We start from the raw sequence: 14,459 nt of genomic DNA on the forward strand, positions 1-14,459 counted from the left end.
GATAGAGAACAGCAACCTATATCCCACTGTGCTGAAAATTTATTCTAGACCTCTTGAAGCCTGTTTGAGGCATTAACAATTCATAGCAAGGTTTCTAGTTTCCTATGTTTAAGGATATAAAATAACAAAACACTCACTTCCTAAGGAGTCCATTGAATCTCAGTGACACAGTGAACTTATTTATTCATTCCCATAGTTACATATGATGAGATCCTTGGGCTTTATATTTTTCTTCAATTCCTTGGACTAGAACACAAAAAGCTCTTTGTTGCTAAATCCATCCAGAAGCAAACTGGTAATTTAGTCAATGAACAGGATTTAACCATAATCTTCCATCTGTCAAATAAATTGTAATAGTAAAAGTTTACACGAAGCATATGGTATGTAACAGTTACTGTCATTCAGTATTTATCTGAAGGAATTTAGGTAGCAGAATATAAAAGTTAAACTTTAGTAGGCCTGATGTGAAAACCATATGAATATACCTCTACCTCTGAAACAAGGATAACATAACTTTTTATGACAATTTAGATTGTAAATACTTGTGCTTAAACACTTTTCAGCACTCTGAGATACAGAGTACGTTTTAGTGCCTATTACACCATGATATATAAGCAAATGGTGACACTTTTAAGTATTCTAAAATCTACATAGAATTCATAATATTTAGTTTAATGTGTATACAGTGTATATCATTATGGCTTAAGTCAGGTGTTTGCATCTAGCAAATAATAATAATAATACTCAAGGAACTGCCATAAGCACAATGGATTTTTAAAATTGTCTTTCCTTATACCAGCCCCAAACTTCCCACAAATACATTCTGGAGTTTAAGGTTGGCTTCCCATACAATTTCTTACATAATGTAAGAAGCAATGGCCAGAAGCAAAGTTATATGTAATTTAGCTACTGTCAGTTCTAGCAGTTTGATATGGTATTAACTGATAACATTTAACTGTCATGGAGAATATGGAATAAAGCACTTTAAATTAAATAAATTATGTACAATAAAACATATGACCCATAGTATAAATTTGCAAATGATATGTTGTGTTGAACAATAACTAAGGGAAGGAATTGGATTCATACTTACACCTATTTGCTTGAAGTAAATTCCATTTATTCAGTGGAAGTTAAATCTCATTACATATGGATAGGTCTGCACTATTAATATTACAGATTTATTTAAAAAGGCTATTTGTAGCACTCATACAGTTGACACAGTGGAAATTCAGTGAGGACACTATGCAATCAAATCAAGGGATTCAAACAATCCAGCAATGAGAATTATTGTTAATTGGTAAGTGATGTTCAAATAAATAGAGTAAAGATGCTCATAAAGGTTAACCTTCCATTTTTGTATAATATGGGTTCTATTCCTTGGGTAGGTAAAATACATCATACTATCAAAAGATATTGAAAATACAAGTAGAGCGTGATAATGCTTTAAAGGATTGCCAAGGTATAAGGTGGAAAATGTTGAGAATGTATGTGGCACACAGTCTAAGCCTTGATATTGGGGTGCTCATGTCTGTGAAGCATTTCAAAAAAATTGCCAATATTCAGTACTTTTGCTGGAAGTCTAAGAAAGCTTTTAGACATTTTTTCTGCAATACTAAAACTGAATCATATTTAAAGCTACCTTTCACACAAGTAGCTCACTGAAGCAATAACTCTTTCATTTGCCCAGAGTGAAGTTAGTAAGTAATAATGATGGTCATTGTGAAGAATTTGAAATAGAGAGAAAAGTTGATAAATGTTTTGTGTTTCAGTTTCCATTTGGATTTCTCTTAGCAACCTATTTTGAAATATGTATATTGAGAGACTGAACAAAATGGTGATATATTGAGAGGAAGAGGGCTTTTTAAAAAAAATAATCCCTTCTTATCCCTCTTGTATAACCCACAAACTGCAACCAAAAATTTGATTCAAGAAAATTTCAAGGGAAGTTTCTGTTGAGCAATTCCCTTCATGCTGCTATTATCTTCACTTTGATTTGTTGGACATAAGAAGGCAAAATACAAGGAAAGTTCACCATTTCTTTCATTCACTTTGGTCTTTAAAGACATTCTTTAAAAGAAAGCAAATAGAAGGGTAATCTCATCTTACAATCGTTTTGCTGTACTTTACTAGGCGTGTTGCTTCTCTTGAAAGAAATCTCACATTTTGTTGCAAAACCAGGTTTTTCTCATCTGAATCATTTGGTATTATTCACAGACCTGGACACTGCCTTGCTTACTTTAAACTCCAGGCGATTTCTGTACAAATTAAATATTGCAGATTCCAATACAGAATCGTGGGGAACCATTTTTCATTTTCCTCCATTATAAAAACTGTCTAATTCTTACTATTAGTATTTGCCTTCTATTCTTTAAATAGTTACCAAATAGTTACCATAAAAAGATACCTCCTTTTATTCCACAACTGCTAATTTACTCTAGTGAAGAACATGATCAAAACCTTTTGACAAAATTCATGTATATAGTACAGGTAGTCCTTGTTTAGTGACTAAAATTGGGATCAGCAACTTGGTCATTAAGTGAAGCAGTTGCTCAGTGAAACAGCAACTGTGTTTATCATCTTACTTCAGCTTTCCTTTGCTTTACAGACCTGTGAAGGTCATAAAATGCAAGGATTGGTCACAAAGTTATTTTTTCATCACAAATGGTCACTAAACAAGGACTACTTGTATGTCAGATAATCTTTCTAATAAGTGTAGCAATCACAGTAAGTTTATTGAGGTATGAATCCCTTTGCAGAAGCCATGTTGATGCTTTATAAATATAACTAAATAAAGTAAATAAAGGTTTTTCCCATATATTGAAACTCAACAAGCTTTCTTAATTTAACCCATTCATATCAATTGCCTTTTTAGCTCAGTTTTGAGCTATTTTTACTTTTTTAAAAATGGGAGAATTACACTTGGAAAATTCCCATATCTCTGAACTTATCAAAGATCTTTTGTCTTGAGTGAAGGGAGGAAAGGTTATTTTAAAAATCTTCCTAACTATAGAACTGTTGAGAACTAAGTCTATATTCATATGATTAATATCCAGTAGAAATATCTAGCGATGTAGTTGGAAAGTAAATTGGATGTTTTTAGGGCCAATCTGTCAATTTGAATTTATTTATATGTTTGATAATGTATTGTTTTCAGGGCTTCTTTCAGATCCTCCACTGAAGCCCAGTGAAATTCAACATAAAGAATTAGTCACTGATATGATGGACCAGGAAAGGCAATAGATTGGGCCAATCCCTGCCCCCATCCATGATGCTTCTGACTCACCATCCAGAGGAATCACATCAGTCCATCCAATAGAAAACAGTCAATACGGTTCTTGTTGGGAACCACTCTTGCCTCTGTACCTTGCTCTGTGGTTTTCTCAGATTGCAAAATTGAGCCACATGTAGTACACAAGTCTTCAGATCAGCCTGCAGTTTTAATGCTTTGAGTTCTCAGACCAAAGTATCAGGGCACTAAGCCAGAGTTACACCTGTTCAGTTTCCACACTCTGAGCAAGTCTGAAAATGAAGTAGCATCACTAACACTGAACAGCTATGCTGGCAGTTTTCCTCAGGTAAGCAGCTGTTACATCTTTCTGGAAGATGCACTAAGATGACCCTGAAATCCAGGTATTGTACATGAATGAGCTGTAGTGCCTATCTGCATAGGCAACCACTGTGGCCACTTCACAATTTCTCTCTCTGAAGACCCACCCAGACTAGACATGATGAATGGGTAAAGTGGTGAGAAGCAGCAAGAAGAAGTTTTCTTGGCCACCGCAACTCAAAGTTGTTAGTGTCACTAAATTTGTCACTAAACCTCTTTACTTTCCTTCAGCAGACATACATGAGCAAAAGTCCAAATAGCAACAAATCAGGTGTTCAAGCCTCAATGTTAATAATCTGAGCATTGGCTCTCCCAATGACTGTTTCAAAGACGGCAATAATAAGCAACACAAATACTGATATTAGATCATTGCATTCCCTTCCAACTGCCAGTATTTCTTCATGGAGTATTTCCTTTCTTTCAAGGTAAATTGATTTCAGAGTGATTTAAATCAGTGATTTAAGTCAGTAGGAATAAAGGCCGATTTAAACAGCCCTTCAGCCAAGACCTCCATTGATACTACTTTATATATTACCTAAACAATGTTGCAAATCATTAGATTCTAGATATATAATACTATACAAATCCCTGAGTATTAGTGACACTTTTTTATTCTTGCAATCTGATGTCATATTAATTTGTCGCAATATATACATTATTTGGGTTTACCTGAAAGTGACAAACCCAGCTTTCTATGATACATGACTGGAAGTTTAAAGGTATATGGGATTCTAAAAATACAATATCATAGTTATATAATTCCATACAATAAAATGCTATAGTTCATAGAAAAATGTAATTTCTCTTGCCATTATAGATAAGATTTTCTGTGCCAAGTAACTTGACTCTTTAGATGTAACTGTTTCACAGCCATCCATTTCTTATGTTTCATTATCCTTAACTGAAATTAGACCAGCTTGCCTTACAAAATAAATGATGCTTTTAAATCAAGAAATGTCTTTGACAGCACTTCAAAGAGAAGGATATTCTCTGTATCCTCAGATACATGGCTGTTCTATTTTTGAAATGTATTGTAGTTGCATTTTGTCTTCTTTCCAGTTATGTTCTTTTCTGCTTCACTCTGCCTTGGGTCAGTTTTACTTTTCAAGAAACAGCAAACAAAACTAATTACATTTCACTGACTGATCAGTTCAAAGAAATTACTAGCCGGAATAGAGCAGTCTGTTTTCATCAGGTAAAAATGAAATGTCCTTATTTGATAAGTGAAGTTAAAAAAAATCATGATTTGAGAAATTATCAAATTGCTTTTTCATTTACATAGAAATTCAGTGTCTTCTTTCATGTATTCATGTAATACACTTAACAGAGATAGCCAATATTTCTGTTATAGTTACCTTACTTCCAGCACACAATTACACTAATCAGATCAAAGGCCATCATTTTAGGGAATATAGAAGTCTCCACATGTCCTTCAGTCCTGCTTGGCATCCAATGAGCCCTTGCACCAGGACAATACTGACAAGATTTCAGTAGGTTAATATTCCATTCTCCATTGTTCACTCCGACTAGTGTGAGTGAGAAAGGGAACGGGGGAAAAGCAGTACTCCAAACCCTGGTTGACTCAAAAATCTAGGAACGAGATCAGGAAATCAGGCAGAAAACCAGCAAAGGTTAGCAACAGGGGCAAAATCCAGTAAGAAGGATTTCTTCAGATATGTCAATAGCATTTGCTCCTGACCCACTGCTGAATATGAGCTACGAATTGTGGTATTTGCTTACAGTTCTAAGTGGCAAGGAGTACATTTCCTGAGCTTAGGCTCACGGAGCTCTGTTCAGTTTCTTATTTAGTCTGTTGTACATGCTTCCTGAAGAAATGTCTGCTGGGAGCCTGCTAGGTGTGGACACTGTAGCTGTAGTGGAAGGTATGTTCTGTGCAACTTTGATGATGGTGTACCTTCCGTTTTCAACTGCTTTGTTTCCCCACTGCATTTCCTTGAAGGATTGACAGAGTGGAAGAGTCCAGAAGTACTTGATTTTGTGGGTTTGCACAAAATGGCCTGATGGTAGGAGGGTGTTTGGATTAGTATTTGTACCTAAGGTGCTTTAGAGGGAACATGCTCTCTCTCTTAATTATCCACTGACTGGGGCTTGTATAACGTGTCGAACTTAGGTGTGAGTCAGTTAGCAAGATGTGTAAATGCAGCACTACATCACAGAGAGCTATTATTTATATTTCAAGACTAATAGCAGAAGTACTGTGCTTGTGTTAAGCTTTATTAAAATACACAGTGCTATTTTAAGAGACGCCATAGTTTTTACAATTAAAAAAACAAATTTAAATATTTTCCTATTTTTAAACAGTTAATGTCTTTTGAAAACAATCTGTTTTCATCTACTTTGCAGACTCTTCCTTTTCTTTTATTCTTTTTTATAGGTTTACAAGTATAAAATCTTTACGTCTTCTGATTGCAGGTATTAGTATGACCTGTCTATTTTTTGGCAATAGTCAATATTCTTGTTCACTCAGTGTGGTATTATATTACTTAGCACTAGTTTTCTTCTTATGAGCAAATGGACTTAGTATTATAGGTAGCTCTCATTTAATGAGTGCCCTGTTTAGCAACCATTCAAAGTTATGAGAGCACTGAAAAAGTAACTTTATGACTGGTCCTTGCACTTATGACCATTGCAGAGTCCCCATGGTCACATGATCAAGATTCGGGCACTTCACAACCAGCAGGCACTTACAACCACGGGAGTCCCTGGTGCTCTCTGAGCCTTGTTGTTTTCTTGCAGGCGTTTCATTAACAGACTAGGCAACATCTTCAGTGCGAAGAGGGAGTGGGCCTTGCTCTCTGTTTGTATACCGTGGTTTGCCCAGCTTGTGTTGGTGGAGGTGTTGTTCTCTCCTTTTCGCACTGAAGAAGTTGCCTCATCTGCCAATGAAAGGTCTGCAAGAAAACAACAAGGCTCAGAGAGCACCAAGGACTCCACAGTTCAACCCTGAGCTACAAATATTCGCTTCGATTTACAACCATCGCAGCATCCCATGGTCACGTAAGTGCCATTTGCACACTTTACAGAGGCCAGCAGTAAAATTGCAAGTCATGATCATAAAATGTCTCATTTAACAACCATGGGTGATTTGCTTAACTGCGGCGGAAGTGAGATCATAAGCCTGTTGCAGTCATTTGATGTCTCACTTAACGACTGCCTCACTTAGTGATGGAGTTCCTGGTCCCAACTGTGGTTGTTAAGCAAGAACTACCTGTAGTCCATGTCATATTTTTCAGTAAACCACTTAATATCTGTGGGAAACATACTTTTGCTCTTCATCCCACTTGCGTGTTTGCTTTATCACTCCATGTTTTCATGCAGTAAACAAAGTGAAGACATGCAGCAAGAAGTTATGATGGACCTCAAGTTCTTGGTGCAGCTCTACCATATAATTACAGACCTGGCTCTTCCATTCAACTTTTATGACCATACACCGGGACACATTTAACGAACTAATGATGGAGTTTGTGCTATATGTATTTCTAGCAGTTAAGGCTCCGGGCTAGAAACCAGGAGACCGAGAGTTCTAGTCCTGCCCTAGGCATGAAAGATGGCTGGGTGACCTTGGGCCAGTCACTCTCTCTCAGCCCAACTCACCTCACAGGGTTGCTGTTGTGGGGAAAAGAGGAGGAGGAAGGAGTATTAGGTATGTTCCCTGCCTTGAGTTATTTATAAAAATAATAAAGGCAGGATAGAACATAAATAAATAAATAAACTTTAAAAAGAGAATCCTGTAGGCATTGTGGGGTTAAAAGCTTGTTCCTGCTTTCTCAGCTGTGTGGGCAGGAAATCCTTTGGTTTAGAAGAGTCAAAAGTCTTTGACCCTGTTCTCCAGTTAGGGAGAAATGCTTTCTTGGCTCTTCTGACACTATTAACAAATGGTATTTTCCATTCCTCCTCCTCCTCTTCCTCCTCCTCCTCCTCCTCCTCAGACTATCTATCTGGAATTCAAAGGGGATGAACTTAAATTTCAGCACGGAAAAATTAGAATGCCTCAAGTTTGCCATCTAGTGGTTAAATCTTGACACAGGCATTTAAATTTCAAATTAATGTTTGGAATAAAGACACATTGGTCAGCCCCAATGCTAGATGTACAGTCAGCCACAATACTTTGCCACTTTGGTTTCTGAGTCTTGAATATACAAGATTTTGGGTTGCAGGCATGCAGACATGCAGGAAAAAAGATGAGATCTGTTAAAAGGTACAGAAATAATTGTAAAGGATGTGGAGGCTTTTGTATGTTAAAACAGTTATATCTGCTTAGAAATGGAAGTTAATTAACTTGGTGATCTTTAGAGAGTATTGGAGTTAAAATAGGTGGAGGAATCAATAAAAGCAATATTGCTAAGGTGTCTACTATTGCCACCCAGCCGTGATGATTGCTTTCTACAATCAAATTATATACAGTAGCTTTCAAAGAAGTATGAGGTAGATGTAATGGAGGAATTAAATTATCCTGCAACCATAATACTTCCTGGAAATTGCTGACATGTCTTGTTAACAACTTTCTCCTTCAGAGAATGGGGCAATGCATAAACTATCAGCTGTTCTTGACTTCATACTAAACACGAGGGATAACGTAACAGAGGAAGTGTAAATAACAGGGCAATGGGGGAAAGTAACCATATGATGCTGGAGATCTTAATTTAATGGCAACTAAATCTGAATTTAGTCAAATGCATATCTTGGACTTAAAAAAAACAGATTATAACAAATTCATGCATCTGCAGGATTCTTTGGCATATCAGAAGTGGAAAGTAGGCCAAATCACCAAGAAAGAGTATATAGAAATAGTCTGGATTTGTAGAAATAATGTGGAAAAAGCTGAAACTCAGAATGGGCTGCTACTGGTAAAAGTCACTAGAAAAAACAACAAAGGCCTTCTTAGATATGTTCAAAACAAAACAAAGGAAAAAAATAATCCACCTATCAGCTTCTCACTGAAGACAGCAAAATGTTACCTGAATTTGGAGAATGTCCTCTTGCTATCCAACGCCACTTCCCTGATACAGCTTATGGATCATGGTCTGATAGCAACTTTCAAGTCTTACTACATTCACTCACCTTCAGGATGATGCTAGATCTCATGAAAAAAAAAATTTTTTTTCCTGTCAATCAGCATCACAAGCTGGACTGAGAACATCAATGCTTACCTTTCAGAATCCATGTCCAGAGCATGGAATACATGGTGAAAAAAGTTGTGGTCTGGGGCCATCATCATGTGCTGCAACTGTTTCATCAGTAGCAGACATAGTTGAGTGGATTGCTAATCTTGCATGCACCATAGCTGCAAAAGGCTTGGAAGACATCAAGCCACATGAGGTCGAGGACCACCTCCAACCCCATTAGGAGGATCTCTTAGAGGCAGAATTGGAGGTTGTTCACCCAGCAGCTCCTGAGAATGGATACTGTAAGAAGAGGAGAAAGAAACACTCCCCAAGTCCTTCACTATTGTGGGGTTACCTGAGATCCCTGTCTGGGGAATGTCTTGCCAAATCAAACGTTTGAGCTTGAGAGCAGCCTCAAATTCAAAAGGTCACTGGAGCTGCTTTGCAACCCTAGAACAATTACTGGGCTCTGCAAAGCACTGTCATCAGCTTCTTTGCAAACATAGCTGCACCATCACAACTGTGAAATCATCAGAAAATGATACCAACACTTTCTGCAGCTTGGAGGGGAAAAAGAATGCACACTCTTGCTTCCATATTTAGATTTTCCCTGTGGCAGGTCACAGACTGTAGGGATGGAATGCTGTTAGCCCCAGCAGGGGAATGAAAGAACACCACTACTACTGTATTCTGTATCCTTCAGTTAGAATGAGACATGGTATTTAAAATATTCAAAAATATTTATCTCTTTCATTTTTGTCGATTTATTTATTTATTTATTTATTTATTATACTTTTATCACTGTCCATCTCCCACATACAGGGGACTCTGGGCAGTTCACAATAAAACAGTTTAAAATTCAATAAAATCATAAATAATATCATTAATCCATAAATATCACTATCAATAAGTAAATATAAAATGTAACGAGATCCAAGTAATGGCAGATCTAATACCACCCAAAGGGGAACAAGACCGGCCTCGGCAGGACTAGGGAGCCAACCAACCCCAAGAGTGGCTCTTCCTCTCCCCACTCCATGCGTGGTGACAAAGCCAGGTCTTCAATCGTTTCCTGAAGTCCAGAAGAGAGGAGGCTAGCCTCACTTCCAGGGGAAGGATGTTCCAAAGGGCGGGAGCTGCTGCAGAGAAGGCCCGCCTCCTGGACCCCACCAAATGGAGATCCCTTGCAGTCGGGGTCCGCAGCATGCCCTCTCTGCATGAGCAGGTGGGACAGGTTGTTGTAACGGGGATGAGACATCTTTATTTTGATCTAAGCTAGCAAGGTATAGAAGAGCTTGTGCTTTTTCTTTGCATTTTTGGTAATGTTTCAGTCATCTTCTGGGGCTTTGGTGCCTACCACCTACACACACCTACATACACAATCCCATATGTGCAAATTCTTGTTATCCATGATTTGTCATCTGCTGTTTGCTGGAATGTAACCCGCACAGATAATGAGGTCCACCTGTATAAAAACATGTGCTTATTGAAAGTCATGTATGTGAGATTACACTCAAACATAAATTCAATTTTTTAAAACTTTTTTTAATGTTTTAAGTATAACTATACTGATTCAGAAAGTGATATTTGCTCTTCATTGTGCAGGTAAATCTTCCAAGCTGAGTGACAGAGAGCATTATAGTGTTAAGAAAAAGAGCTAAATGTTCAGACTAAATTATTATTTTAAAAAATGATAAATATCCAGATGAAGTCTCTTTGATAAATTTATTTAGACGACAAAGCTAATTTGATGTTTTCAGCTGTCAAAATATTTAGGTTTTCACGGTCTTCATTTCTCATCTTCATGAATTTAAATGATAATTGAGCAGAGTTAGTGATTATTTTCATAATAAAAGCTCTATGGTTAGACTAACAATTATTGTATAGTTTTAAAGTGTAAATTACTATAAGAACAGTGTAGAATCTCATGCAGGCAAATTATGTTTTCTCTGGATATATGATTGCAGAATGGAATGTTCATACAATTTACATTATAACTTAACAGCATGATTGGCAAGTAGGCCCTCACCAGGATAACTATTATTCAGATGCATAAAGGAAACAAAATCTGTATTGTTCCCTTAGGACAGCGTTAGAGAAACAATGCTATTCTAATGCATCTCTGTGTCTGTATAAACACTTTTGCTGTAAACTGCTGTGTGACATTCTCTTAATTTGCTTTATCTTCAGTTTATGGCTGCATCAGCAATAACACAACTATCTTTTGGTAACACAAGAAACTGAGTATAGGAGAAAGAAGTGTAGGAGAAAAGAGATAAAGGCCCTGTTTATATGGCATGGTTAACTGGGTTGGGGAAGTAGTTTGTCAAGGAAATAGGAAAACTAAGTTGGTTATCCCAGGCAATTAGCCCTGGGGCCGTCTAGGTTAACTAATCCCCATCCTAGTTATCATGTTATCTAAATGTCTGACCGGGGGGGGGGGGGGGTTAACTCACTCCCATCGTCTGCAGAATTTCTTCAGGTTCTCTGGAATTTCAGTTTTCATATACCGATATACACAGCCCACAGATGAAAAGGGGGAAAAAGTGGGGTGGGGGGTATATATGACCCTCCCCCCACATCTGTGGTGGAGCCAACCCACTTATGTTACCACTCTGCCCAGGAATGTGACACATCTTGTTTCTTTGTTTCCATACCAGAATTTGCCATGATAGTACACAATTTCCATCTGAATTGACGGTTTTATTCCAAAGAGCACAGGAAAAGCAACTGAGGCTATTGAAATGTAAAAAGATTATGTTCTAATTTAAGTTCCATTTTGTTAAGTCTTAAAAAGAACGATTTATGATCATATTGTCTATTATATCATACCAATCTAGTTTTTGAACTGAAATGTTTATGAAATGAAATACTATACATTTCTTTGGTAGAAAATACCATTCATAAAAGACAGTTTTGTTATAACAACCTGAAATGAGTTCAGTTCTTTCACTTCCCAGGGTTCCAAATAACAGCAGAGCCAGCTCCAACGAAGAGTCATCTGGGAAGATCAGTGTGAGCAGACTCAGCAACTCACCTTCAAAAGCAAGGTAGGCAGTAGCTACATGTTCTGAGCATCTAGTATATTCACTGAATCTGCCTTCCTCACAAGAGAACATATGGAATAGGGAATGGGGCTGTGCCTGCTTCCCTTGCTCCCCTTGTCGCAGTTCTAGATGTTGACTGCTTGCTCTGCATCCAGATGTTTATAAATTGGGCAGATGATCTAAATCTATATGCAGTCGCCTGGGGCTTCTCATTACATGGAGAATGATTACATGTAAATTCCTTCTTTAAGACTGATTATCCCAAGAAAAGACAATAGACCTCATTGTCCCCCAGGCACTGTTGATTGCAACCAACACAGTGCTTCAGATTTTTTTTTAATAGTAAATTTTATTAGGTTTCAAGAGAAGAATAAAAACTACAAAAAACAACAACAACAACAAAGAAAGAAAAAAGCTAAAAAAGTGCAGAAACACAAGAGAAAAATTTCTCAAATTTACAAAAAGATGTGGCTTCTGACTTTTAACAGCAAGGATATACAAAAATTTCCATAATCTCTTACTCTATATTAAACCAAAACACTACATTATTTCTATAAGTCATTCCACTTTAACACAAGATAAAAGTCACTAAGTACAGTTACTCCTCCCTCTTATATTAAAATATAGGGAAAAAAAATTCATATAAACCTCCTAAACATCTTTCTCCCATCCAAAAGATAAAACATATTTAATTATTTCCTTTCTACCATTATTCTATACATTTCTTTTTAATCAAATTAAAAAGCACATAAGTTGTCTGCTATTATACTTAATAGTACAGCAATTTTAATAATCCCAATTTTAATAGTCCCAATCTTGATAAATCCAAAAAGCAAAGACAATTCAAAACAGTAATTCCATATCTTTAAAAGGGAATAGCATCAGTCAAATCCTTAAAGCAAACCAGATGAACATTCTTCAACGCTCATCCCACTTCAAAATAAGCCAAAGCAGTTACAGATCCCCACAATGTGCACAGAGCTTTCCTCTTGAAAGAATCAAACAGCCCAACTGCCCGTCTCAAAGCTTCCAGGTTCTTTCCATGGCATTCCACCAGGAGATCGATTTTACTTATGGCTTGCAGATCACTCTCTCCCTTAGATTTCTCCACTATCCAATCTTCATCCAGCATCTCAATAAAAATCCCAATCTCAGTCTTTAAAAAAACCTTTCTATCATTCTTAAAATTCCTCAATTTCATCCACCACATCCCCAACCTGATGGCATATCTTAGATCTCATAGTTTCCACAATGTCCTGGATATCTTGCATAAAAGCTTGATAGAAGTCGGAAGAAATCTGTCTAAGATCCTGGTGAAAGAAAGAATCTGTTTGAAATCCTCCATGTCTCATGCAGTAGATTATGGCGCCCCCTAGGAGCTTAACCAGCAAAAGTCAAAGATATGGAAGAGTTCCAAAGTGTGTTTACATAAAGTGAGAGTGAGATAGCAGACAGTTCTCAAGGGAAAGTGAAAACAGAAAGCTGAAGGTTCAGATCAGCCAATTCAAAGTGTAGGAAAATACTACTATTTTCAAATTTAATACAAAAATAATAACAGGAAGACAATTGTGTACTCTCAATCTTTGGAATTTCCTTTGGAAGGAAAACAAAATCCAAAACTTAAAAGAATTTAGAAAAAAATAATCCCAAAAATAATGTTAAGCACCTCACTGTAGAAAGCCTCTCTTGGGGTACATATGCTTAAAAAAAAATACAAATTGGTGATTTAGAAATGGGGTGGCCGGTCTTAGTGTCCCTTTAAGGCTACAACGCGGCTTGGAAAGTAATGAAGTCCCTGCCTCCCAGCTAGCTATTACGAGTTGAATGTGAAATGTTGTTTGTGATCTTCTGGCTGCAAGCAGCCTTCTGGAGGACAGATGGGATGATTCCCGGTATTCTCCTTGATCTGGAGAACGTTTCTGGGCTTCAGGAAAACCTGCCTGAGCCTGAGAAAAGTTACTGTGTTGTCAGTTCCGCCTGCTGAACCAGCGGGCACAGCTGTTCAGTCTGCTTTAAGGTGCTGTAGACTTGAGCTTCCAGCACACATACCCATGTTCCAAAGCAGCTTTTTAGAATCAAAAAGAATAGGTAACCTCCATTCATTTCAGTGGCACTTGTCGATGAGACCTATATTAACCTAGGTGAAATAAATAAGCAGAAGTCAGATGGATTAAACTGATACTCTGCATAAGGAAGTTCAATATTCAGTTCAGTTTGGAATAGCAAAGACAACAGATAACTCACCTGAAAATGTAAATGTACTTGGTTATTTCAGGATTTCACCAAATCCAAGTTCTACCATCCCCTTCACAGGAGATCGTCAAACTGATGCTGATATTATAGCTTTCATTAGAGCTAGAAAGAACCTCTTACATAAAAAAGGTAAGCCTTATTAAATGTCTTAGCTGAACAAGTGATACTATAGGATTAAGAATTTCAATGGAGATATCCAGATTTATAAAAAGAAATCAGATAATTATACTGAAACAATTACACATTGGTTATGATTTACCCCATTTCTTCTCTCCTTCTTCTTTTAACTTACTTGTGTTAACTTCTAGATGGTATAGTCTTTGGGCAGGGACCCATCCTTCTATAATTTATAGTGTGACAGAATGAAGAAAGTGAATTCCCTCTGCCATCCTATCATGTGATCTCCTAGATTGTACTTGTGGT

General features: G+C 37.1%; 1 protein-coding gene across 1 annotated transcript in view; it reads left to right on the forward strand.

The window, feature by feature from the left end:
• The window catches only part of KIF6 (kinesin family member 6), a 145,999-nt gene extending 131,820 nt beyond the window's left edge, over positions 1 to 14,179 (forward strand). Inside the window, exons 20-21 of the mRNA XM_063290003.1 lie at positions 11,697 to 11,786; positions 14,059 to 14,179. Coding sequence (XP_063146073.1) covers positions 11,697 to 11,786; positions 14,059 to 14,179 — 211 coding nt within the window. The remainder of the gene's footprint in view (positions 1 to 11,696; positions 11,787 to 14,058) is intronic.
• The last annotated feature ends 280 nt before the right edge of the window (positions 14,180 to 14,459 follow it).

The sequence above is a fragment of the Candoia aspera genome, chromosome 1 (assembly GCF_035149785.1).
Source record: "Candoia aspera isolate rCanAsp1 chromosome 1, rCanAsp1.hap2, whole genome shotgun sequence".
NCBI classification, from domain to species: Eukaryota; Metazoa; Chordata; class Lepidosauria; order Squamata; family Boidae; genus Candoia; species Candoia aspera.